The 27,353-nt window shown below is 49.8% G+C and overlaps 1 protein-coding gene across 2 annotated transcripts in view; it reads left to right on the top strand.

The window, feature by feature from the left end:
* Rassf5 (Ras association domain family member 5) overlaps positions 1-27,353 on the top strand; it is a 65,510-nt gene that overhangs the window by 25,004 nt on the left and 13,153 nt on the right. Inside the window, exon 2 of one of the 2 annotated variants that reach the window (NM_019365.4) lies at positions 4,180-4,301. In NM_019365.4, the coding sequence (NP_062238.1) occupies positions 4,180-4,301 (122 nt within the window). Of the gene's footprint in view, positions 1-4,179; positions 4,302-17,438; positions 17,835-27,353 lie in introns of those variants that run through there. The other variant, XM_008769494.4, reaches the window with a different exon arrangement.

Here is a 27,353-nt window from a genome sequence, read left to right as displayed (position 1 = left end):
ACCTCTGCCTCTGAGTGCTGGGATTAAAGGCCTCTGTCACCACTCCCTGGGTGAGAGTCCTGTGTCAGAGGATATTTGACTACGTTGTGAACCCCAAGATTGTGAACTTAAAAACCCTTGTTGTGGTCTGGCTGAATCCTAACACATATTTTTAATCCAAGAGTTAAATAAAGTTAACCCTAGGTCAAGAGGCAGAGCAAGCAGCCAGCTGTAGGGGACTGAATGTAAGTAGCCAGAAACCAGGGCCTTTGAGCAGAGGGGTATTTAAGACAGCGTGGGGAAGGAGAGGGGGCTTTTTCCTTCTGGGACATTGTAGAGTGGTAGGAAAGTAACTTTCTCTGCTTTTCCGTGCTAGCAGGGTTTTCATCCCCCGATTCTGTCTCAGAGTCTTCATTGCTAGAATCAAACGACTGGGACTTTTGTTTTTAAAACAACAGTCTTCTCTTATTTGTACCAATGTCTCAGGCTAGCACAGAGTGTATGGCAGTCCGGGCCTTGTAGGTCGATGCTCCAGAAGATGGTGGCATCTTCATGGCCCAGTCTCACCCAGGATGATCTGTCTTCCTGTGTCCAAACTGAACACCGGATAAAGGTTATAAAAGGAGGGCTGTTGGGGTCAGCTCTAGGGGTCCCCTGGGACATGGCCAAAGCTTTGGGATATGGAGCATTGTCCCACTCAAGGCCCACCTCTGGCGTGTAGGATAGTTTCTGTGTGTAGTAGTGGTACAGAGGCTCAGAGGCCATCGATGCTAGCCTGGAAGCCCTGGGTTTGGCGTTTCCAGGGACTGGGAAGTATGGAGGAAGTATGGAGGAGGTATGGAGGAAGTATGGAGGAAGTATGGAGGAAGTATGGAGGAAGTATGGAGGAGGTATGGAGGAAGTATGGAGGAAGTATGGAGGAAGTATGGAGGAGGTATGGAGGAAGTATGGAGGAAGTATGGAGGAAGTATGGAGGAGGTATGGAGGAAGTATGGAGGAGGTATGGAGGAGGTATGGAGGAGGTATGGAGGAAGTATGGAGGAGGTATGGAGGAAGTATGGAGGAGGTATGGAGGAAGTATGGAGGAGGTATGGAGGAAGTATGGAGGAAGTATGGAGGAAGTATGGAGGAAGTATGGAGGAAGTATTCCAGGAGCTTCACCACCACCACGACTCCCCGGCCTTATTCGGGTTACTAATCACTAACGTCACTAGTGTACACTCTCTATTTTTAGTTCATCGTCATTTTATTCCATTGAGAATGGGAGTCCACTATGCAGACCAGGCTGGCCTTGAACTCTGCCTTCTGAGTGCTAGGGTTAAAGGTATGGGCCACCACACACTTTTCTAAAGGGCGCCATGGTATATACTTTTCTGAAGTTCCAAACCTGCTCTTGGAGTCTTCCGTTCCTAGCTTGTCCAGTTTCAGGACTATAAAAAAGATCTTCCTGAGGTGTTGGTGTGTGTGTGTGTGTGTGTGTGTGTGTGTGTGTGTGTGTGTGTGTGTGTGAAAGAGAGTCACTGAAAGAGAGCAGCCCAGGTGCACAGAAGGTGTTAACCATGTAAGACACTGCAAGGGGAAGAAAGGAAACCTTGTGCTTTCTGGAGGTCTTCCCCCTGTGAACATGGTGGCTCTCGCCGTGGAGCTGGCAGAGTTTCTAGCCCACCCTCCTCTTCCTATTTCCACATTTTTGGGCTCTGGAGCATTCTTCAACACTCAGAGCATGACTGAAGCCACGCAGGTGTGTCCCAGAGCTGAGCCCCAAACAGCCCCACCCTTTAAGGGCTCTGCCCCCAGTGCTATGTTATCAGAAACTCTTGGCCTTTCTGGATGCTGTGGGTAAACCAGGCACACAGCCCTCTGTGCCCCTTACCCACTGAGGCTGAGCTATCTCCACTGAGCTGTGTGTCAGCCATTGGAGCTCCAAGACACCTTTGGGCTCCTGAAGGCCCCTTTACAATTTCCGTTGGTTGTAGCCCCATCCCCACCCTCCAGCTCGACATAAGCTGGTGTCATCTGGGAAGAGGAAACTTCAACTGGGAAAAATACCTCCATCAGATTGGCTTGTGGCGAGCCAGGGCAGAGGGTATCTTCTTGGCTGATGATTGATGTGGGAGAGCCTAGCCCGTTATGTGTGGTGCCCCCTCAGGGCAGGTGGTCCCAAGTTGAGTAAGCTGTGGAGAGAGTCTCAGTGTTCTATTGCTATGAAGAGACACCGTGACCATGACAGATCTTGGAAAGCATTTCACTAGGAGTTTGCTTACAGTTTCAGATGGTTATCTCCGTTACCATCATGGCAGGGGGAGTGTGGCTTCGAGCAGGAAGGCATGGTGCTGAAGTGGTCACTGAAAGTTGCATCCTGAGCTTCAGGTGGGGGAGTGGGGGTGGGGACTGCAGGAACTAGTCGGGGAGACACTGGGCCCATTGTGGGATTTTTTTAAACCTCAAAGGCCACTTCCAATGACACACCTGCTCCAACAAGGCTACATCTGCTAATCCTTCCAAACAGGTCACCAACTGGGGACCAAGCAGTGAGCATCTATGAGGTCCATTCATATTCATGCTACCATGAGGAGCAACCCAGTAAGCATTGTTCCTCCATGGCTTCTTTAGTCCCTGCTTCAGATCCCTGCCCCATCTTCCCTTCATGATAGACTATAAACTAAACTCTCTTCTCCTCAAGTTGCTTTGATGTCAGTGTTTAGTCACACCAATGGAGAAGAAGCTAGGGGGATTCCAGGGATGCTGGTGGCTTTACCTCAGGGCCTGAGGGATATGCACACTAAGCTCCTAGCTGTCACCCCAGGAATTTGTGGACACAATTTTAGGCCACAGAGAAAGGAGGATGTGGGGTTCTGGAACCTGTGTCCCTTTATTGGTCAGGGTCTCTCGGTCTGGAGGCTGATATAGGGAGATCTAAGGAGGCAGCTGGGGAAAGCAAGAATCACCTTCTGGAATTCCTCAGATGAGCAGGAAGAAAACCAGCTGCCTCAGGACCCCCAAGATAGAGTAGTCTGCTCGGCACTTGGAAAAAAAACCACATGCCAAAATTCGAAGTCTGGTGGCAGAAAGGACAGAAAGGACTCTCAAGGTGTCTGAACCATCGTCAACCAAAAGTGATCCTCCCTGGGCTCTGAGGTCCCCTGCCATAAAACCCACCTGCTCTGGGTTACCTCAGGCACCTCGCTTCAGTCAGAGAAGCCAGTGTGTGGAGAGCTATACTCTGACCAAGCTGTGGCACCTCCAGGACAAGGGACCACAGCTGACCCAGCAGCCATCTGTGGGAACTGTCCTACCTGCTGATCACTTGCTTCCATTTCCTGTTTCCACCAGCCCCGCCCTCCTGTCCTTTTCTTCTCCTACCCCAGGCTGAATCTCTCTGCCTTCTGGCCCCTTTGACTACCCTTCCCTTTTGCCAAGGAGGCTCCAGGGGAAGGTCCTGAGAAACAGGCAACAGTAGCTAGCGTATGTTCTGCCACTTGTGGTGTGTGCCTCCCTTTAAATTTCTGGGAGTTTCCTATCTCTAAGGAAGTCCCTGGATGAAAGTCTAAAGGTTCTTTCCAATTCTGGACACTGAGTCTCTACTTCCGTGGATGAGAACACCACCTCTGGAAATGCGTATGATTCCCCCAGTTTGGGATATGGTCAGTCGACTATTCCAGCGGGGTTAAAAGAACCACCCCGACGTGGTGGTTTAGACCACCGCTGGACGGGACAGGGCCAGAGATGATGCTTAAGACACTGACTGTGCCTTCGGGGGGACTTTAATGCTTGCAGACACACCCTCTTCTGCCCGTGGAAGCATCTTTACATAAGGCTGGGTGAAACCTATGTTTTATAGATGGACAATGCGAGGTTCTTCCAGGGAGATACGGCCTCTGGTTATCAGTATGAATTAGTAGAATGGGCACTGCATAACCAGATGATCTGACCATGAAGAAATCACCAAGGACTCCAGGTCCCAATAGCGAGTGCAGGGTCACAGAAGATAATGCGGTGGAAGCGGTCTGTATGAATCTGAAGCATTTGCTGCCACCATTCGCTCCAGCACAGAGGTCAGACACCACCCCAACACAGTCCCCGTCCAGCCTCCCCTCCTCTCCGGCGCTATACCATCGGTGCTAAACACAATCCCAGTTTCTCTGGGTGAGGAAGTAGACATCTTCCTGACCCCTCATCCCTTTGATTCTCTCCCTCTAGATTGTAAATTCACCTGCCACCCAGAGTGCCGCAGCCTGATCCAGCTGGACTGCAGACAGAAGGAGGGCCCTGCCCTGGACAGACAGTCTCCAGAAAGCACCCTCACCCCAACCTTCAACAAGGTAAGCAGGGGAGGCCACAGGCCAGGCTGGAGAGCAGCCCCCGTGGGTGGCACAAGCCATTCTCTGACCAGATGGAGCCTCAGACACACCCTTCCACAGGGGTCTGGGGACATGACAGGGAGAAGCCTGCCCTGCGGATTTCTCCACGAAATCTATTTGACCCTGACCCTGATCCAGGTATGGGTGCAGGTAGGAGCAGAGTGATTCCTAGAAAAGTTTCTAGAAGGCCTGAAGCTTCACACATCATCTTGTCTTTAGATCATAAATCCTTCCAGACTTCTCAGACAGACCTTCAAAGGGACTGGGAATGTGCTCTTTCTCTGCAGAAGCCAGGGGAGTATGGTGTCCTCAGTGGCTCATGATTCCAAGGTTGGCAAAGCACGTGAATGACCATGCATCTGAACTATGATGTTTAAGGTTTGGGATGCAGACAGAGGAGAGTGTGTATTGATTATTATGTTAAACATGCATTGAATATCTGTTATCTATGAAAGCATAATAAATGATAAATTCAGATGGTCCACAGAGAGCCTCCATTCTGGCCGGGGAATTGTAACATAGCTGAGTGGTATGTACCAGGACATGGTATATACATGTGTGTGATAACTATCAGTTTAGTGTTTTGAGTCCACTGCTAACAGAAAAAAAAAAAAAAATCCGAGAAAGGCTTCCCAAAGGAGGTGACATTTGGTGTGAGCCTTGTCCCTCGGGTTGAGGGCTTGCTGGTCAGGGAAGGTACATGTGTCCTAGGATATTACCCATTTATTAATTTAGCGAGGTTTTAAGTGCCCACTATGGGGGACTTCACGATACACTTAAGAAAAATGGATTTTTCGTGTCTTGCGCTTTCGGCAAGATGAGGAAGGACGAAGTCTGACTCTGAAGAGGGAGATGCACAGGCATGATGGAGGACTCACAGGCAGTCTCATGTCCCTACAACCTCCAGCACGTGCTCCGTGGTGTTCAAATGCCTGGCACTCTGTGGTGTTCCCAGGTCCCCTGCTGTGCCTGTGCCCGCTTCCACGGAAAAGCATTATTACAAAGCAAGTGTGATGCGTGCTTATAAGGGGTAATGGCAGACTGGTCCTAGGATGCACATAGAAAGCTTTGACACCCTCTCTTCAGTCTTTGGAATCGTGGCTACTCTAGCAGAGTCTGCAGCCAGGCCTCGGGGAGAAGCCTGGCCTACACCCGAGCCAGAGAAGCACTGATGGGCAATGCAGATTTCTTCTTGTGTTCTGTCTTGCTTTGCTTTGCTTCACTTGTTTTCTGATGCTGGCCATGGAATTTGAAGCTTGCCGGGCCAGTGCTTTGTCTGGGCTGCCCCTCAGCGCACCCCTCCCCCAGCCTGTTGATGAACATTCCCTTAAAAGACAGAAGGTGAATAGTGCAGCGTCCCTAAAAGGGTCTTTTATGGTTTTTTTTGGGGGGGTTGCCCTTTTGTTTTTGGAAATAGGGTTTCTTTGCATAGCCTTGGCTGTCCTGGAACTCGATCAATAGACCACACTGGCCTCATTAGCCTCAAACTCAGAAATCCACCTGCCTTTGCCTCCCGATGCTGGGATTAAGGGTGAACACCACCACTGCCCTGCTCCTAGAAGTGTATTTAAACAACTGCATCCCCCAGTTCCTCTTTCTCTTTGGCTACTGTCAAGTCTCTTCTTTCTGGTCCCAATCCGACCCATCCCCCATCCTGGATCCTGGTTCCCCACTACCTGGATCTGCTTCTTGGGGTCTCTCATACTCTGTCCAGAGCAGCAGACTGCAGAAGGAAGTGATTCGTTCGCCCCCCTCCCCCGACACATCTGGCCTCATCTGGAGATGGTTTAGTTTGTCAGCTGGGACCTGGTACGTGGAGGCCAGGGGTTCTGCTCAGTGTTTTGCATGTATAACCCAGAGCGAGGCAATATGGCAGCAGCTGGTCCCAAATGTCAACTGTGCCGAGGTGAAAAAGCCTCTGTAGGCTGTGGGCCAACTCCCAGGGCTGCAGACAGAAGGGAGGAAGTGCATAGTTTTATTGCACCTGTGCATGCACGCGCGCGCGCGCGCGCGCGCACACACACACACACACACACACACACACACACACACACACACACACACACACACACACACACACACACACACGGTCTCTTAGAATGATGGCCAGGAGGAGCGTTTTTCCAGGGGTGCATCAGACAACAGAGCTCTGTCCTCCTTGGAAGAAAAGGTATCCTAGAGCCCTCTGGCTAAGTGAGTCATGGCTGACAATCACAGAAACAGCCCTGCGTCGTGACAGCTGTAAAAAAACCCTCACAGTGCCAGCCAAGCAGACTCCCAGCAGCAAGCAGCTTGTGTGGGTCCAGTTGCTGGGTGCTGTGGCACGTGTCTTGGGCAGGCTTGCCCCCAGCCTTCAGTAGAGCACCCCACCATGCTCTGTGGGGAAAGCCAGGCCCTGATCCAGGTTCTTTGTGTCTTCTAAGACACCTGTTCATGCTAATTTCCGCCTTGGCTTGGATTTTGTTACATGAGAATGGTAGGTGCTTTCTTCTGCCTGCTGCTGTTGCCTGGCTGGACTAACTCACCTCTTGCTATCTTCCTGAGGATTTATTGAGGCAGAGTCCTGGGCCTGAGCTCAGCTAGGTGGGGGCCCGTGTCTATTATAAGGTCTCAATCCAGTGGCATTTCTCCTTTTTGCTACTTAAGAGAAAGAAGAACATAGATTTTTCAACAGCTGGGAAAAAAAGCAGTCTTATATGAATGTTCATGTATCCCTGTGTACAAGCAAGCATTTGTGTGTGTGTGTGTGTGTGTGTGTGTGTGTGTGTGTGTATGTGTGTGACTGAGGACTGAAGCCACAGCCTTGTGCACTCACAGAGGCATTCACAATCCACTACTGAACTGCAACTCCCAGTCCCTCATACATTTTTCAAAATATGACTGAGATCATCCTATGGATAGTATTTGGCCTTCGCCTTTTAAAAGCGATAATGGTCGATTTCTGACTATCTCAGCGGAAGGAGGCAGAAGGAAAGGCAGAAGCAGATGTGGGAGGGGCGGGATGGCTTAGAGCCTTAGCTGCAGACTCCTGAGGCCCTGTGGTCCCTGTCCCTCCCCAGGAAGGCATAATAGTTGCTTGCTTTTGCAAGCCAGAAGATCAATGGTTTTACAAGACTTTCCTCACGGATCCTGAAGCCTCGGCGCCTTTCCCTTGGGCACCCTTAGTGCGATCAGACGCATCTCCTGCAGGCCTACCCAGGCCCTGGCTTCAGAGTCAGCCTCTCAGAGAATGTCGCCCTGCTAGTCGAGGAGCGGGACAAATTGCTGGAGCAGACGTGGTTCTTTCATGGGGTGGGGAGGGGGTTACACTGAAATGCTTTATGTTTCTGGGGACTGTATATCTGCACATGTGTGTGTTGTATGTGCACATGTATATAAAGGTACAAATGTCTGTGCTGTCTATGTGCACATGTGTGTGTGCTGTCTATGTGCACATGTATGTACAGGTACAAATGTGTGTGCTGTATATGTGCACATGTATGTGTGTGCTGTCTATGTACACATGTGTGTGTGCTGTCTATATGCACATGTATGTGCTCTTACTATGCAACCCCAGTGATGAAAGCCCCCAGTAGCACCCACAATGAAGCAGCCTAGCCCCTCCATGACAGCGACACCAGGGAAGATGCTGCGCTTGGCTGCGCTTTGATTCTCATCCAACTGTGCTCTCCCGGACCAGACAGCTCTGGCCTTCTGGCTGTTGACACACTTTTCTTGGACATGGAGTTCACAGATTATAAGAGACAAACGGAAACACTACCCCCAACCTCCCACACATACCCACCCCATTACTCAAATCCTATTCCCCAGCTCTTCTATTCCTGAGTCTCCTGCAGAGACCAGCCCCTCCTAGAGCCGTTCCTGGGCCCAGGTCCTCTTCTGGCATCATCCTGCTCGGGACTTTCTAGCCATGGCCTTGCTCCACATGACCTGTTTATTTGACAGTTCTCTTTGCATACAAGCATTTTTAGAAATTTATTTCTATGGACTTGTTTGAATGTGTGCTGTATATTGTGTGTTGTGTGCAGGTACATATGTGTGTACTGTCTATGTGCACATGTGTGTGCTATCTAAGTGCACATGTGTGTACAGGTACAAATGTGTGTGCTGTATATATGCACATGTCGTGTGCAGGTACATATGTGTATGCTGTATATATGCACATGTGTGTGCTATATATGTGCACATGTGTGTGCATGTACATATGTGTTTGCTGTATATGTGCACATGTGTGTGCAGGTACATATGTGTTTGCTGTATATGTGCACATGTGTGTGCGGATACACATGTGTATGCTGCATATGTGTACGTGTGATCTCTGGAAGCCAGAGATCAGCTTCGGGCATAGTTTCTGAGGAGCTGTCCACCTTGTTTTCTGAGACAGTCTCACTGGAGCTTGAGGTTCACTGATGGAGCTGGACTGGCTGTCCAGTGAGCTCCAGGATTCACATCCCCAGCGCTGTGCTCACAAGCATGTGCTACTGTGCCCAGCTTTGTATGTGTGTTTTGGGGATCAAACCTTTGGAGTGAATAAAGTCCACCCACTGATCTGACAACCCAAACCAGATATGGTCAGATGTCCTAAGGGAAGGGACAAATCACTCCCTTCTGTGGCCTGCTGTTCTCGAGACCCCCAAGCAGTAGATCCAAGATCAGAGTCACAGCTCGGGTCCTTATGTTTGTGTGGCAAGCCCCATCGTTAGGTGCATAGAGGCCATCTGAGCTATCTCTCTGCAGGCAATGGGTCCCTTTGATTAACCATAGAGGCCTAAGTCATCCCGCCACTGTGCAGGTGACTCTGGTCCATTTCACCCACAGACAGATGACTTTCAAATCTCCAGAGTGGATGTACCTGGCTGCCTTTCAACCCTGGAGGTCTCTGTTTCCTTTCTGCCTGCACTCCCACCCTAAGCATGGACAGACAGCCCCTCCTCACTATCCTTCCCTAACAGAGCCTGGCTGCAGCCGAGAACTGACTCAGCTGGCAGGAGTTCGAATCTCCTGACTCCTCCCACAGCACAGTCTCCATGCCAGGCCTTGCTTACCAGGTCCTTAAGAAGAGGAGGGGTGGGCAGGAGAGATGGCTCAGCGGTTAAGAGCACTGACTGCTCTTCCAGAGTTCAAATCCCAGCAACCACATGGTGGCTCACGACCATCTGTAATGGGATCCGATGCCCTCTTCTGGGGTGTCTGAAGGCAGCCACAGTGTATATAATAAATAAATAAATCTTAAAAAAAAAAAAAAGAAAGAAAGAAAAGGAGGGGCTAGTGTCTGTTGAGCACAGGGCCACCACATGGGGGAGCCAGAGAAGAGGAAGAGAATCTGAATGAACAAAAGGTTTTTTTTGTTTTTTAACTTTCATACAGTATATTTTTATTACATTCTTTGCCCTCCTCCACACTTAATGAGTGTTCATCCTGCTAAGGCCCTGGCTCTCTGTCATGGGGATTCTTGGTGGATTTGTATATTCAACGTTCTATATGTATAGGTATATACACATACACATATGTATATGTATATACACATTACATATGTATATACAGATTACATATGTATGTGTATACGCATTACATATGCATGTGTATATACACATTACATGTGTGCATTATATACCCATTACATATGCGCATGTATATACACTTTACATATGTGCATGTATATACACATTACATATGCGCATGTATATACGCATTACATATGTGCATATATATATACACATTACACATGTGCATGTATATACTCATTACATATGTGTATGTATATACACTCCCCGTGCTGATGGTGAGCCTAGGGCCTTCAGCATGCTAGGCAAAGGCTCTGTCACTGATCAACATCCCCAACCCTTGATTTGCTTGTTTGTTTGTCAGACAGGGTCTTGATATGGAATCCCTACGGGCCTGGAACTCATAACCCTCCTGCTTCATCCTCCTGAGTCCTGAAATTACCAGCTGCAGCCCCTTACTGGCTATCCCTTTGTTTTGAAGCTCCATCATTGGGTACATAACAGTTTTAGCATTACCGTGTCCTTATAGTTGGCCACTTTATCAATGTGAAGTAGCTGTCTTTATCCTTGGTGCCATTCTGTGAACCGAAACACTTCCTTTCATAGTTGCTGAACCTTTTCTTTGAGATGCTGGGAATTGAACTTAGGGCCTCACACATATCTGGTGGCTGCTTTACCACTGAGCTAATCTCCCCAGTAGTGCTCTTCTTTGAGTGACTGTAAGTTTAATATTTCGTTTTCCTTTCTTCATGTTTTCTAATTTATTTATTTTTTATTCATTTTACATCCTGATTGCTGCGCCCACCTCCCAGTCCTCCCTTTACATCATCCCTGCCCCATTTGTCCTTCCCTTATCCTCTGAGAGGATGGAGCTGCCCCCGACCCCCACCCCATATCACTACTCACTCTTCGTGCCTGCATGTGGGCAAGCACTCCCATGTGGTCTCTGTGCGTGTGGCACATAAGCCTGAGTGTCTGGCTCCACACTGTGTACACATCTGGAGGCCCGGGCAGGGCGTTAGGTGGCTTTCTCTGTGACCCCCAACCTTCCGAATCCAGAGCCAACCATGTACGCTGAGTGGTTAGCCCGTGGTTAGCTTCTTCCCGTCTCCGCCCTTTAATGCTGGGGTTCAGGCATGCACAGTCATGTTTAAGTTCATGTTGGAGATTCAGACCTAGTCCCTCATGCTCGCAGGGAAGTGTTCTTACCTGCTAAGCCACCTCAACACTCCTGTGTCTGTCTACAGCCATGTGCCATTGAGCAGTAGGGACTTGTCAGTCTGTAAAGGTTCTGTGTCGACACAGACTTTGCTCGTTATATTGCTGGCTTGTGTCGAGTGTGTGCAGATGTCTGAAAAGGTCCTTGTTTCTTCTTTACGTCTGAGTTAAAAATTTTAAACTCGGGGTTGGGGATTTAGCTCAGTGGTAGAGCACTTGCCTAGGAAGCACAAGGCCCTGGGTTCAGTCCCCAGCTCCGAAAAAAAGAACCAAAAAAAAAAAAAAAATTTAAACTCAAAGGTTTTTTCTGTTGTTACTTGTTATACCAATGCCACTATTATCTCTCGTGTGGTTTTTACCTGTAACTGTTCTATGTCCACGGTCATCTGTATATGACATGCTGTCTCTCTCTCTGTTTTTTTTTAAATACTTATGTATGTATTTATTATGTACACTGTAGCTGTCTTCAGGCACACCAGAAGAGGGCATCAGATCCCATTACAGCTGATTGTGAGCCACCGTGTGGTTGCTGGGATTCGAACTCAGGACCTCTGGAAGAGCAGTCAGTGTTCTTAACCGCTGAGCCATCTCTCCAGCTCCTCTCTTTGGCCTTTAAGACAGGGTTTCTCTGTGTCACCCTGGCTGTCCTGGAACTAGACCAGGCTGGCCTTGAACTCAGAGACTCTCCTGCCTCTGCCCCCTGCATGCTGGAATTAAAGGCACCGCACCACCACTGCCTGGCCCGCTCTTTACTGTGACATTTGAATAATTTGAGTATTTTGTGCCCTTTGCTGCTGTTTGCTTCTTTTGTTTGAGGCTCATTCACCTTCTTGGCTGTGTGAGTTTATGTCGTCCTCAAAATTGGGGAAACTGTAAGCCATTTCCTCAGGTTTTTACACCCTCTGACTGCTGTTCTCTGGAGGATTCTAGTTACATACGTGTGTGTGTGTGTGTGTGTGTGTGTGTGTGTGTGTGTGTGTGTGTGTAATTTCACTTTTTTAATTTGTCCCACAGTTTACTGCTTCGGTCTTTGTCTTTTCAGAGGTGGTATTGTTTTCTCTCTTTCCTTGGGGTAGTTACTACCGCCATCCTCAGCCCACCATAAAATGGAGGTGACTCACCACCTATAGTTTATGGACGTCAGCAGGAATGTTGGAAAAGGCAGAGAGAGGGCCGGAGATCCAATCCGGTCTCTTCTGGCAGACTTGGGAAATGAGGGAACAGGGCTCATTAGACTCCCACCTGGCCTCTTCAGTGTTTGCTTTCTTGGTTCCCATGATTATAATTGAGCCTCAGTTTCTGTCCTGACCCCATTTCCTGGAGAAGGAACCGATTGTCTCTCCCCAGGGAATTCCAGAAGTAGCCAGATGAGTGTTAGCCATCCATGTGTGCCAAAGCAAAGCCAGCTCTCTCTACCTGACTCTGACTACATTTGGCATACTCTGTGCCACGGTGTCCCTACCATTTCAGAGCCAGCAGTGCTGCCTAACAGGACAATTCACCTGCACCTAAAACCTTCCTGCACTGGAGCTGCCAAGGGCCACTTTGCCTGCCGCAGGGTGAGCTCGTTTCTGCTGTGCCAGAACCAGATACCTTCAAAACAACATAGTACCTGAGAGCCTGCCTCTAAAAAGGGACAGAACTCCAGGTCTATTTCCCTAAAAGTGTGGGAGCCCTGGAGATGCTTCTCTGTGTTCCTCATAGACTGTGAGCAATGGGCTTCCAAGATGGCAGGTCATTCCCGAAGCTCTGAGGTACATGGTAGCAGGACCTTCCTTTCCGTGAGCAGTACTATGAGGGCTGCAACTTCACAGCAGAAGGCTAACCACCACCACCCCCATTCTGGAAGATTAGCCCCGCACCTGCCGGGACCCTGAGGGTGAAAGTTACTGAACAGAAACACTGCTGTTCTCTAGTTTCACAAAAGGACAACAAAGGCAGACTCCAGCCCTGCCCCCAACCTGATCATGAGCTCTCCAGGATGTCAGCTTCTTGGTGTCAGTGGCTGAGTTAATTCAACTCCACTCAAAAGTGTTTATTTGTATGCCTCCAGACTCCTGTCAGAGCTCCTAGCCTGGCAGTCAAGAAAGAGAAGCGTGGTGTGGGCTCGCGCCTCCGAGAAAGTGAATCTCGTGTGAGTCTAGCCTAAATGGTATAAGATGCTTATCTTCTAAAACAGGAAATCATCTGTGGAAAAGCTGAGCTGTCTGCTGTACACAGCCATGTCGTGCTCAGAAATGCCACCCAGGGGCGGTAGATAGTGGTCTTAAGATTCAATCTAAGTGAGACAGCTGGGAAAGGATGCTTCTGAGGAAGGTGTGGGATGTGTGGTCATCACTGGGGGACAGGAAGCAGAGGACAGAGGAAGAGGTGTGTGTGTGTGTGTGTGTGTGTGTGTGTGTGTTGGACACATACATAGATGTATATATGCATGTGGTAGCCAGAGAACAGCCTCAACGGCCGTTCCTCAAGAATGCTATTTGCCTTAGTTCTGTGTTGGGGATAGCATGTGTAGGGGTGTATGCGGAGAACACTTTTGCATGTGTGTGCATGTTCATGAGAGGCCCGAGAAGGGCATCGGAAGCCTTCCTTGGTCATTCACAAACTTAATCCTGGAGCTCATTGATTCATTCAGCTGGACGGGCTGGCCAACAGGTCCCAGAGATCCTCCCGTTTCCTTCTCCCCAACATCAGTGCACGGCATCATACCCGGCTTGTTATATTGGTGTTAGAGATTAAAGGTAGGTCCCCGTGCTTGTGTGATAAGCCCTTCATTAACTGAGCTGTCTCCCTGACCCCCAGAAGAAGATTTTTGACAGAGAGAATAACAAAGGAGAAAGCGTGAGAAGGAAGGATGGCTTCTGGGAATGCAAGTCAAATTTAGCACAGCTCTAATGAGGGAACTTGGTTGTGCTCCTGCCTTAATGATAATGGACTGAACCTCTGAACTGTAAGCCAGCCCCAATTAAACATTGTCCTTATAACAGTTGCCTTGGGGGCTGGAGAGATGGCTTAGGGGTTAAGAGCACCGACTGTTCTTCCAGAGGTCCTAAGTTCAAATCCCAGCTACCACATGGTGGCTCACAACCATCTGTAATGGGATCTGATGCCCTCTTCTGGTGTGTCTGAAGATAGCTACAGTGTACTCATATAAATAAAATAAGAGGTTGGGGATTTAGCTCAGCGGTAGAGCGCTTGCCTAGCGAGCGCAAGGCCCTGGGTTCGGTCCCCAGCTCCGAAAAAAAGAAGAAAAAAAAATAAATAAAATAAGTCTTTAAAAGGTAGTGTGCAGACACATTCAGGCAAGCACACTAGTCCTTGCCTCCCAGTGTCACTGCTTTTCTAGGACCTGCAGAACTCCAGGATGGATATGACAAGGGTCGTGGCCTCCTGTCAGGAGTACCTGTGAGACAGAGGATAGCTTAGTGTCATGTCTTTCAGCATCTGGCCCTGAGACAGGGAAGTGGGCCACTCACCAGTCACCAAGGGTTTCATAACCTGCGTGGTGCAGGTAGGGCTCTGCACAGCACACTTCGGGTCCAGTCCTGTTCCAGGCCCCATGGGCAAGATCAGGCAGTTCCTATACTTTGTGGCTTACCCCTTAGAAGTTTGAATCCTACCACCCAAGCTCCTCCACGCCCCCTCTGTTCCCAGGTCCAATCCATGTCACTGTTGTTAATTAGTCAACATCGTGATTCCAACTAGATGTCACAACAGACAGCCAGACTTCTGCCCTTTCAGACTCTACAGCCCCAGTCAGGATTTTTCCTCCATAGAAGCTGCTCCACTTGCTCTATTGGGTATGATCTTGTCAGGTTTCTTTTCATCCCCTGGGACCCTGTCTGCAGTCTCAACTTTGCCTTACTCCTGGCCTTCTTCCAAGCCTAGATCCACCGGCAGGCAGGTCGTGGTGGATGAGAAGGATAATGTCACGAGGCGTCAGGAGGTTTTGCAAGGAATGACTGGGAAAAGACAAGTTCCTGCCATTGGGGTTTTTTTTTTCACCTGTAAAATGGGCCAGCAGTCTGAACTAACCTGGACCCCTGAGATCTCTCAGACACTGAGCCACGAACCAGACAGTATACACCAGCTGATCCGAGGTCTCTGACACATATATGGCAGAGGATTGCCTGGTCGGGCCTTAGTGAGAGAAAAGATGAGCCTAACCCTTGAGAGACTTGAGGCCTCAGGGAGTGGGGAGGCTTGGCAGTGGGTAGGGTGAGGGGGTGTGGGGGTAGGGACATCCTCTTGGAGACAGGGGGAAAAGGAATGGGATGAGGAACTGTGGGAAGGCAGACGGGGGTTGAGGGGTAATGACTGGACTGTAAAAAAATTAAAGTAATAAAAAACTTTAAATGCTCATAATACCTGCTCTCAAGGTTATGGAGTGGCCTAAGTGAAGTGTGGGTATCAAAGGCTCTCTGAAAACCCTAGGCATCAACCACCTCACATGTCTGGAATAGCATGGAGCAATGCACTCTAAGAACACAGGCTTCCTCCTCCTCTCTGGCACCCTAAGTGCCGTGCACAAGAAGAGACTTGTGCTGGTTCTCGGGAGGCTTGACCCTAGAGTTTGAAAAGGTTGTTACTAGCTGTGTTTGAGATCACATTTTGAATGTCGTGCCACCAAAGTGGTATTGCAGAGCTCTGTCTGTGACCCTGAGGACGCAGTGTGGTCCCAGAGGATCTGAGGCCCGTGTTTCCTGAGTCTTACATTGCTCCATTGAACCTGGAGGTTGGCTTTATGAAAACTGTGGGGTTTTCTAGCTGGACACGAAGGTAGGATGACGTAGATGGCGTTCATCCTATCAACATCAGACGTGGAAGCCGATATCAGCTTCCTGGCTTGAACCACTGTCTCTGGGGAAACCGTCCCAGCCTCTAAATCACCCATGTGATGATTGCTGTGGGCAGGGCCAAGCCCTTCCTCAGTCTTCCCCAGGGAGCTCCCCCTTGACTCCTAGCAAATCCTCCTTGCTCCCTTACTCCCTTACTCTACCCTCATCTCTAGCCTGCTGTCTGTCTTTCCTTATCCTCCTTCTAGGGAGAGGGAGCTGGTAGCATTAAAGGTTCTGGGTCAAGGGCACCATGCCAGGGCGCTGTTATCTGCTGGTTTCTCTATGGGATGGTAGGACCATACCGTGGTGCAGCTTCAAAGACCCAGAGCACAGGCAGGTTTGGCTGAGGAGGGGGAAGAAGGCTCACACAAAGTAACCACTGCTTAGAGTAGAGCGTGCAGCTCCGAGTCTGCCAGCCCCAGCTTCCTGAACATTGGATTAGTTCCGAAGTGTAAGAACAGCCACAGAGACTTGGGTCCTGAGAGCCTACCTCTTCGACGCCCCTCCAGGTCATCCTGGGGTCCACAGGACACCAGATTCTGCAAGTGGTGTTGGCGCGCTCTTTGAAGCGCAAGCTTCCAAAGGTCGTGCTCTCATTTCCTGGCTCTGCGGGTTCCTCTACCTTTAAAGCTGGCAGAGTGTCCGCCCAACAGTCTTAGCCCAGCTGATGGATGGGACATCACAGTGACTCAGAGAAAATGAGCCTAGGTCACAGCTCTAGTCTGACCCTGTCATATGCAGCCTATTTGCACGGCTCTAAGCTTTGGCTTCCTCATCTGCGAAATGGAATTAATGGTCTCTATTTAACATTTCAAATTAACAGCAGACAGCGTGCCATCACCGAGCATGTGCGGTTGTTGCTCCAACAGTGGTAGCCCAAATTGCTGTCAGACCACTGTGGTCTGGAAGGATCAGTCCCAAATAAGAAAAGCCTTCCTTCCAGCCCGCCTCGTTACTGGAGAATCAAGTATAGGAAAGACTCAAATCTGGCAGAAAGCCTCCTTTGCCAGACTGACAGGAAAACGTGTAAATAACCCAGGGCTGCCTGCTGCCTCTTTGATGGTGGAGTTCTGTAGATGGAAGGGTGGATCGGCCTCACCCTGCATCGCCTCTTCTGGGACTCACAAGTGCTCATTAGACCTGGTGGTTTTCTCTGCTTCTTCTCCAGGAAGGCCAGACGATGATTTCCCTCTCCGGTTACTTTTCTAACCACCACCTAGTGCCTGGAAAGGGGGAAGGATATCGGGGTGGAGGGATGGATGGAGTAGAGGGCATGGGATTGGTGGAGGGATACCTTTACTCCAAAGCTATCATGATAGCATGTGAGAAAGACTGCTTCCAGAAGGAGCGGGAAAGGGCCAAGGGAATTGTCCCCCTCGGGTCCAACCTGGTTGGCCCCTATCCTGGCATCTCCACCGGGAGTCCTTGACACTCAGCTGGGGGTGGGGTGGGGTGAATGACACCCAGCAGGGTTTTGGGGAACCTTGCTAGAGGAAGTGGCTTTAGAGCTACACAGAGCGGTACAGGAAAGGCACTGGGAGGGAGGTGTAGGGGTGGCTTGTCAGCACATGGGGGCGGGGAGCCAGCAGGCAGGCACAATGCTCAACACTGCAGGCGCTAGAGAACAAGGTGCGTGGACCCCGGGGCCCCAAGCTGTGCAGGCGCTTGAAACCCCAATGAAGGAAGCACGGACTGCCTGCCTGAGAGCAGCCTGGTAACCCACTAGAACCCGCACCTGAGCCAGAACCCGAAGGGCCCCTCGAGCAGCCCCTGCCCCGCAGCAGTCCGATGAGCTCAGACTCGGGCGGGGCCCAATGACCGTAGACAGCAGCATGAGCAGCGGGTACTGCAGCCTGGATGAGGAACTGGAAGATTGCTTCTTTACGGCTAAGACCACCTTTTTCAGGAATGTTCAGAGCAAACACTCTTCAAAGGTAAACCTGATCACTACAAGCGGCCTCAAGGGAGGGAATAAGCTCCGAGGTCTACGAGGGAAACTGTGGCATCCTTCCTCCCCCAGGTAGAGCCATGCACTGGTAGACTGGCTTCGGGGGGCCACTCCGTTTCAGTATTTCCTGCCCTTAGACCTTTCAGAATGGCTCTCTAGGATTTGGAGACCTCACCGATTCATGGATGGCTGCTTGCTCACCGTCTCTGTCTTGTTCCCCTCCCAGTTTGAGTTTGCAGCTTGGAGATGGGAAAGAAATGGCACCCAGCCTCTCTGTAGATAAATACAAGTTAAGACTTCCGTCTTGTATGTGGCTAGGAACCATTTTAAAAAACCTAGTCTGGTAACTTTGCAGAAGTCCAGAGTGGTTTCAGAAACAGGCTTCTCGCCTAGGCTGCTGTCATACGACCGTTTTAGCTCCTGAGTAGGCTTGGGCAATCTAAAGGGGGCTGTGTGTTTCTTAAACACTCTGGCTTTTGGATACCCAGCCAGGCTGGTCCTCTGGCATTCTCTTCTGAGTGCTCATAGGACCTCACAGGCTGCCATGTGTGTTGGCTGGGGGCAAAAGTGTGAAGTTTATGGAGCAACTTAGGCAGCCAGTTCTAAGCCAGGACTAGAAAAGCTACCTTCAAGGGCCGGTTCCTAGGCAGATGTGAATAACTAGTGGACAGGTGGACCTGTCCAGAGAGAAATAACCTCAAAACTTCCCTAAGTCTATCTGGGAACCTCCTTTGTGAATAATTCATCTTGCCTCCAGATCCTGTCTTTGCTGAGTTCTGACTTCAGGCCAATGCTCCAAGCCTTCCCTTGATGAGGGTGTCCCCCAAGCCCCAAAGACGGCTTGTGATATTACTCAAACAGACCCATGGAGCCAAGGACTTGCTTTTGGAAGTGGGGGGACAGGGAGACAGTAGTTCCTTCTATGACTAGGTAGGCCTCAGGCAGGAAAACATCACTGCGGAGAGGAAGTGTCCCCCCTCTTTTGGGGTTCTTGCTTCATTGTGAACCCCTCCCCCAGTCTAGAGCAGCGGATCTCAATGGTAACTACACAAAGTGCCCACAGGGCATGGGGAGTGGGAAGAGCTTTCTAGGTCATTCTGATAGGCGACTGTTGTTTTATGCTTTAGCAAGTTTTGTTAAGGCCTGGGAAGAAATGGTTCCTGTTTTAAAAACAAAGTTTAGCCTTCTGACTTGCTTCTCGCTTGTGGGGCTGGTCCCAGAGGGCAAAAGCTTTGCATAACCAGAGTGGGAATGGGTCACACACGACCGCCTTTTGCTTGGCCACTGGAAAAGGCAGACGTTTCTGTTATTCCTGAAGAGAAATGGAAATAACCTCACAAAACAAAACAAAACAAAACAAAACAAAACAAAAAAAAGCCAAGACGGGCCTATGAAGTAGATTGGCTTCCACTCCACTCTCTCCAGTCTCTCTCTCCCTCTGGAGACATGGCTTTCTCCAAGCCCAGGCATCCTCTTCTCTCCATTCTCCCATCTAATTTTCCCAGAAGAGGTCCTCCTTTACTTTGTATCTTTAAAAAAAAAAAGATTTATTTATTTTATATGAGTGCACTGTCACTGTCTTCAGACACACCAGTGGAGGGCATCAGATCCCATTGCAGATGGTTTTGAGCCACCACGTGGTTGCTGGGAATTGAACTCAGGGCCTCTGGAAGAGCAGTCGGTGCTCCTAACTGTTGAGCCATCTCCCCAGCCCCAGCCTTGTCTCGTGAATCCATTACACGGTTTGGGTCCTTTGCACATTTCGTTACCACTTTGCCAGCCTCTGTGCTCTTAATAAGGACAGGAACTCCCTCTAAGAAATTCATTTTCTGGAAAACAAGATGTCAGGAAAACAACATGAGGGTAAGGAAGGGGTAGCTACCCCAGGGAAGGAGTGGGAAGCAACATGACCTGACCCACTCTTGCACATTCAGGCCTGTGTCAGCGACAGACAGCTTTTCTCAGTCCTGGGCTAACCTTTGGCACAGGGCTTACCCAGGGGTAGCGTAAGGCTCAGTGACTGGGCTCTAAAGTGGCCCCACTGGCTCTGAAGAAGTGCATAGGGCCAGCTGACAGCTGAGGAGGCTTTCTCCAACCTTTCTGGGTTTTCCTCTGGTCAGTGGTGTTCTTATTGTTCTGTTTCTTCTTTACTAAATTTCCAGGCTCTACCAGACTCTTGGAGTCTGGAAAGGATTTCAGAATGAACCGCCATGCCCTGACCCCATCGTGACCCCTTAGCAATCTTTGTCTCCTACTTAAAGAGAAATTGCATTTGAGCTCCTAAGAGAATTTTTTTTTCTTGTTTCAAAGGGAGGGGAGCGTGTGTATTTCCTTGTCTCTTGGAGACTTAGGTCCCCTCGGGAAAGGCTGAGATTCTTCTATAAATAGCCCTGTCAGAGCAACCTATGTCAGCTGTTCAGTCTGTGCCTGGTAGGACACAACTACAGGAAAGTCTCATCGCTGTTTGGTGCCATCTCCTGGGAGTTGTCCCTGACTAATCCTGAACCTCCCTCGGGCTTCTCTCCAGCCTTTTGGGTGGGAGTGGGAAGTATATATTTAAGTTTGCATTTATACATAGGAGGTGCCCGGGGATAGCAAGAAGAAAAGGGGCCGGTTCTGGGCCACCTGCTCTTTCCTCTGCAGTGATGACAGCTCCCTGGGGCAGTGTATTACATTTGAATCAGAATGGGACCTTTTGAGTCACACGGGCCAGTTTCAGGATGCTGAAGTGGTATACTCTGGATACCTTCCTCTTAACAGAGCAGCGTTTGTGGTTTCTGGGTCATATGTTGTTTCAAAATGAACTTCGGATGGTTTGAAGGAGAACTAGCCCGAGAGGTCAGGCAGTCTGTATGTTTGTGCAGTTACCCCCAGCTAATGCTGGAATGTCTGCATGGTCAACAGATCTAGGACCTCGGGACTCTGGGACCCCAGCAGGGCATCAAGAGGGTGTGTTCTGAGGAGACACAGAACCTCTTCTTGAACGATGCCAGAGTGCCATACTTGGCAGATGGAGACAATAGGGTGAGAACAGCAGGAGGACTTGACTAGTGTGTATCCAGTGAGGTGGGGCTTGAACTAACCATCTCAGACTGCACTCTTCCTGCCCCAGTGGGTGACCAGGGCAGACGCAGGTTTTGTCTTCCCTGGAAAGACCCAAATAGTCATGGGCTGGATGAGGCACTGTAAGTCCCTTGCCATCCCTCCAAGGCCCAGGGGACCTTGACTCTCTGTACTGTGGCAGAAGCTCACTGTAATCTATTAAATATTGTTTAAAACTTATTTTGTGTCTATCCTAAAATGGAAAGACTACTTTTTAAAAAAACTCGCCTCCCGTTTCCCCCGCTGTGGATTGGAGAACAGAAGGCAGACTCTATTTATGAGAGCTAAATATCCTTGCTCCCCGGCACCCCCACCACCCAGCTTTCTTTGGATTGCCTTGAAACCTTTGAATTCTTTGAATAAAACACCAGAAGGAAGGGGGCTGCAGGGTTCTACCCAACTCCTAATTCTGCCCCTCACTTCTTCCATTGCTCCTTACCACAGGGCCTGTGGTACTCAGGGAATGGCAGCCCTGAGACCAGTCAAGGAGAGATGCTCATTGTCCTGCCACCAGCAGCACACCCAAGCCTCAGTCACAGCATCTGCCCCTGACCACCTTGGCACTTGAGAAAACACTGAAAATAAGCTAGCTACAAACTTGGAGCCATAAAAATCAGACAGGAATCCCAGCTGGACCATTCAGCGGCTTCCCCGCGCTATCCCAGAGGCTCACCCTGCTTCCCTGCTATCCCAGAGGCTCACCCTGCTTCCCCGCTATCCCAGAGGCTCACCCTGCTTCCCCACTATCCTAGAGGCTCACCCTGCTTCCCCACACTATCCCAGAGGCTCACCCTGCTTCCCCACACTATCCCAGAGGCTCACCCTGCTTCCCCGTGCTATCCCAGAGGCTCACCCTGCTTCCCCACACTATCCCAGAGGCTCACCCTGCTTCCCCGCTATCCCAGAGGCTCACCCTGCTTCCCCGCTATCCCAGAGGCTCACCCTGCTTCCCCACACTATCCCAGAGGTTCACCCTGCTTCCCCATGCTATCCCAGAGGCTCACCCTGCCCAGCACTAGCCACAGACGATTCTTGGCACTGCTGTCTCGGAATGTGACCTCTGCTCCCTCCCTTCAGTTTGTTGGCTCCCGGACTGTGCCAGCTGTGCTTTTCCTTGAGAAGATGCCAGTCCTAAGAGAGCAAGAATTGTGCCCTTCGGTCCAAGGCAGCAGTGTGGACTCGGTTGCAGAGGTAGATGTAGACGGCCTGCTAGCTGACTTCAGTTGCCACAGCTTTTATCTTGTGCAGTCAGGACCAGTTACCTCTTGTGACAAACCACCCCTAGATTTTAGTCAGCGAATATAAATAAGTTGATTTCCCTTTACAGAGAATTAAACTGGTCGCCGTCAGCGGGGGTGAGGGACTCAGAATGACATGAGAGGTTCTTGTGAGCCAGGTCTGAAAGTGTTTTATTTTTCTAAAAAACAATTTTATACATGGATACTTACATATTTATATAATTTTCATCCTTTCTTGTCACCCCTCCAAGTCCTTTCTGATCCCCACTCATTCCTTCTCAAATTCATGACCTCCTTTGTTGTCATATATGCATATGTGTATGTATATATATACACACATATATATGTATACACACATACATATATATCTATATCCTTATACCGACAGCTGAGTATTGCACATGCACGCGCGCGCGTGCACACACACACACACACACACACACACACACACACACAGACTGCTTAGTTCATTTAGTATTGGTCATATGTGTTTGTTTAGGACTGACCACGTGGGATTGGCTAGCCTACGGCGGCATGTACCTGGAGAAGACAGTTTTTCCTTCTCTCAGTAGTTAGCAATCACCTTCATGTAGGAGCAGGGCCTTGTAAGATCCGCCCCCTCTCCATGCTGGCACATCAGTTGGTGTTATAATCATACTGGGCTTATTCCATAAACAAACCCTGAGATTTCACGAGTGTAGCTTCCCTGTCACGTATACAAGACCCAGTCTCAAGCCGAGGTCTAGGTCACGGGGTTCCTACAGTCTTTGCACCCCTTCTTCTATGCTGTCCAGAGCCTGAGTTACAGGGGTTGTGTAGTGGATGTATCCCTTGTGCTTGGGTATCCCGTGGTCTGTTGTTCTCTCATTTTGACTATTTGTGGATCTCTGTGATAGTCTCAGTCTGCTGAAAAGAGAAAAGAAGAGAGCTGTCTTTGATGAGAGGGGAAAGCCACCCTTGCCTGTGGTATAAGGACAAACATCTAGAATGCTCTCAGGAATGACGCTGGCTTAGGAAGGCGGCAGGGGTAGGTTCTGTCGGCTCACCACCCAGGGGTCGTTGTTTAGATGTACAGAACCAGGCATGAGCTTCCTCTTATTGAGTTGGCCTCAAGTTTAATTGGATGGCTATTGGCTGCCCACAAGACGTAAGAGCCCCACTACCGCCCCCGGGGGACCTCTTGCTATCCCGGTCACTGTCATGGTCCGTAAGCTCTACAGCTGGGTAGGACTGGCAAGTGCTTTTCTCCTTTGGCAGCTTGCACAGAACCTTCCGATGCTCTAAGGACTCTGCAGGGAGGAGGTGTCTCAATCAGTTCTGCTAAATTCCTTCCAAAGTGCTTGGCAATGTGGTCAGACCTTCAAGGTCTGGGGACAACCGAGGCTACAGCAGTACCCTATATAACGTAGGAGTCTCTTTAACTCCCTTGATCAACAACTCAAAAGGGAAGTGGCTGGCGGCGGGGGCTTGTTAGATAGCCTAGCTCTTGCAGGGAGTATGATCATCCCAAGTAACAGAATTTCACCGCATGTGTAGGCGTGTGCGTATATACTTACATACATGTCATGTGTGTATAAATATAAAGAGTTGTCGTCTACCCATTTGACATTGGAGCTGTCAACAGGCCACACCTAACCACAAAAACTGGGACACAGGGTGTGTGGAAAGCCTTAAGCCGTCTCTGCGTGCTTCTCCTGCCTCCCTCGCTGAACCTTGGGGACTCTGTTCACACTTGCTCAGGTCAGTGTGACCTCTGACCCCTCTCTGGCTGGGAGCCTGACAGATCATTTTAACCGCTCCTCTGAAGTGGGTCCAAGGGCGCCCTGCCACCGGCATGGGGATAACTCTTTGAGTCACTCTTTGGAACTGGAGACTTAAGAGACCTCCTGGCTTCTGAATCTTCGCACACAGGACCCCAGAGCCGTGGTAATATTCTCCTCAGATGTCTCTCCCAAGTCCTGTTCAGTCCTATGTAGTGTGAGCATGCCACGTTGGGACTGGCTGGCCACTGAAGTCCCTCTGGCCCTCCCCTCCTGTGCTGCTTAACCACCTTGGGACTCTGCTCTGTGTCCCGCCAGGAGCGACAAGCAGAGTTGAAGCCTGGTCACAGGAAAGGAAACTAAGCCTGGAGGTCTAAGGATGGGGTCTAACTTGTCTAGGAGCTAGATCGACCCTGAAGATGTTTGACGTATAGAATGGAGAGCAACTCACAGCTTTATGCAAGCCACACGGATGCAGGCAGTTAATGGCCTCCAGGTTTCTGGGGTCCTGGAACTGTCTTTTTTTTTTTTCTTTTTTCTTTTTTTCGGAGCTGGGGACCAAACCCAGGGCCTTCCGCTTGCTAGGCAAGCGCTCTACCACTGAGCTAAATCCCCAACCCCCTGGAACTGTCTTTTACCTTCATTATTTATTATGCAGTACTGGGGAGCACACCTAGGGCCTGTGCACACAGACAGGCCCGCTTGCGGGAGCTTACAACTATGGTTCAACAGTGAAGTACACATACAGTCTCCCATTTCAACTCTTTCTAAGTGCACTCCAGTCTCTGGAGCACGACATTGTTGTTCAACTATCACCACCACCATTTCTAGAACTCTGGGGGCACTGGGGTTTGAACCTGAGGCCTTGTGCATGATAAGCAAGTACTTCGCTGCTGGGTCTGCAGACCCAATCTCCAGAACCTTTCATTTTCCCAAACTGAAATTCTTTACCTGTCTAATTACTCCAGGGGCGGAGAACGAGGGGACTCTACCAGGGTGTGTGTTCTGGGGTCCATTTTATTCCACTTAGCATAGTATTTCCCAGGTTTATTCACGGAACAGCATCGCCAGGGTTTTCTTCCTTTTTAAGGCTAAACTGTATTGCACTGCGAGCATGAGCCACACCTTACCAGTCTGCTGAGTGTTGTCTGTAAGCTTTCATTTTTGAATGTGTGTCCAGAATTAGAATTGCTAAACCCTAGGTAATTCTAGGTTAACCCTTTGAGGACTCAGCTTACTGTCTCCACAGTACTTCTACCAGTTTACGCTGACCACTGGGATCGCTGGCCTTGTTTGTCAGCCTGGCCCACCTGGGAAGGGGGACCCACAGTTGAGGAATTGCCTCTATCAGACTGTCCTGTAGACATGGCTATGGGGCATTTTCCTGCTAATAGATGTTGTCCACTGTGGGCAGCACCATCCCTAGGCAGGTGGGTCCGGGCTGTAGGAAAAGGGCAGTAGAACACAAGCAATGGCGAGCAGTGTCCCTCTGTGGTTTCTGCTTCAGCTCCTGCTTTGGGTACCTGCTTCAGTCCCGTGATTGATGGACTCTAAGCCAAAATCAAGCCTCTCCTCCCAAGTTGTTTAGTGCTTTATCACAGTAACAGAAAGCAAAGGAAGACGGCCACTTAAGACGAGATGCACTCCACATCCGACAACGTACATCTCATTACCAGTCAGATGGGAATCGAGTGGGGCTTTGCTGTGATTTCCCTAACTAAGCAGTGCTTATTGAACTTTCTTTTTCTTGAGGAAACACCTAGCCAATCCTTTTCCATTTCTGCTCAGGTTGTTCATGCTCCTGTTGAATTGCCAGAGTTCTTTTTTTTTTAATTGGATATTTTTTTACTTACATTTCAAATGTTATTCCCTTTCCCGGTTTCCTGTCCATAAGCCTCCTATCCCTTCCCCTCCCCTTCTTCTATAAGGGTATTCCCCTCCCCATACACCTCCCCCTTCCTGCCCCCCAACAAGCCCTTACACTGGGGGTCCAACCTTGGCAGGACCAAGGGCTTCTCCTTTCACTGGTGTCCCAACAAGGCCATCCTCTGCTACCTATGCAGTTGGAGCCCAGGGTCAGTCCATGTTTAGTCTTTGGGTAGTGGGAGTCCCTGGGAGCTCTGGTTGGTTGGCATTGTTGTTCTTATGGGGTTGCAAGATCCTTCAACTCTTTCAATCCTTCCTCTAACTCCTCCAACGGGGGTCCCGGAGTTGCCAGAGTTCTTTATGATGTCTGTATATCTCCCCTCATCAGTCACCTGCAGTGAATTATTAGTTATTATTTATTTTGTGATGGGATCTTATGCTGCCTAGGCTGTGGTTGTGTGTACATGTATGTGTGAGTACACATGCTCGCATGTGCGTGCGGAAGTCAGGTCAATGGCGGATGTCCTTCTTAGTTTCTGGCTGGTCACTGAGAGCCCCAGGGATCTCCTTTCTCTGCAGGTACTGCAGTCACACATGTGCCGCTGAGCCTGGCCTTTACGTGGATGCTGGGGACCCGAACTCAGGTCCTCATGCCTGTACAGCAGGTGCTTTGCTGATCAAGCCATCTCCCTAGCCCAGGCTGCTTTAACACCGGATATTAACATAGCTGTCATGCTGATAAGATCATAAATTATAGCTTTCAACAGGTTTTTATGGAGGTGAGGACCTGGGACAAAAGTGCTTAGGACTTTTTGAAAATCATAGTGTAGCCTGTCAGGGGTCCGGGTTAAAGGAAAGGGAACTCTCATACTGGGACAGTCCCCCTGACCCGGCTTTCTTTTGTCTTGTGATTATTTTTGTAACTATTTTGTCAGTGAGTACTGCTGCCGCTGGTCCCATGGCCACGGACTAGCTGAGGGCTGTCAGATTGTATGGATAGCAAGCAAGGCACTTAGGGTGTACCGTCTCCGTTACCCTACACATCGAATGTACGAACTGCATATCAGAGCCTCCAGGAGACTGGCTTTCTGGTATCCGCAGAACTGAAAGCATGACTTGGCATAACTGTGGCCTAACATAGTGTGACCCAGTAAGCTCAGGTGCTCTGAGTATCACACTGTGTCCCAAGTCAAGTTTCAAGGGGGTCAATGATACCATGAAGCCCTCAGAGCAGAGTCTTGGGCAGGAGCTAGGGCTCCCTGGGTCTCCTGCATAGAGAGCTACTGTCCTCTGGTCCTGGACAAGCAGATGAATGCTCCTGCAGACACAAAAGGGCGGAGGGGACACTGGACTCTGGGGTCTCCACCAAGTTAGCTTTCGTCACATGATGCTAATTAGGGCTGCCTGAAAGCCAGTCACTAATGAGCAATGTTTCTGAGCCTATTTGTGTCACAGTGCATGCCTTTCTGCCTGCCCCCCTCTGGTGACCTGTGGGCTTCCAGGCATAGGAGCTACACTGCTCTGTTTTGTTTCCTGCAG

Source organism: Rattus norvegicus, chromosome 13 (genome assembly GCF_036323735.1).
Source record: "Rattus norvegicus strain BN/NHsdMcwi chromosome 13, GRCr8, whole genome shotgun sequence".
NCBI classification, from domain to species: domain Eukaryota; kingdom Metazoa; phylum Chordata; class Mammalia; order Rodentia; family Muridae; genus Rattus; species Rattus norvegicus.
The sequence above is the reverse complement of the archived record's forward strand: the minus strand, read 5'-3'. Positions and strand labels throughout refer to the sequence as shown.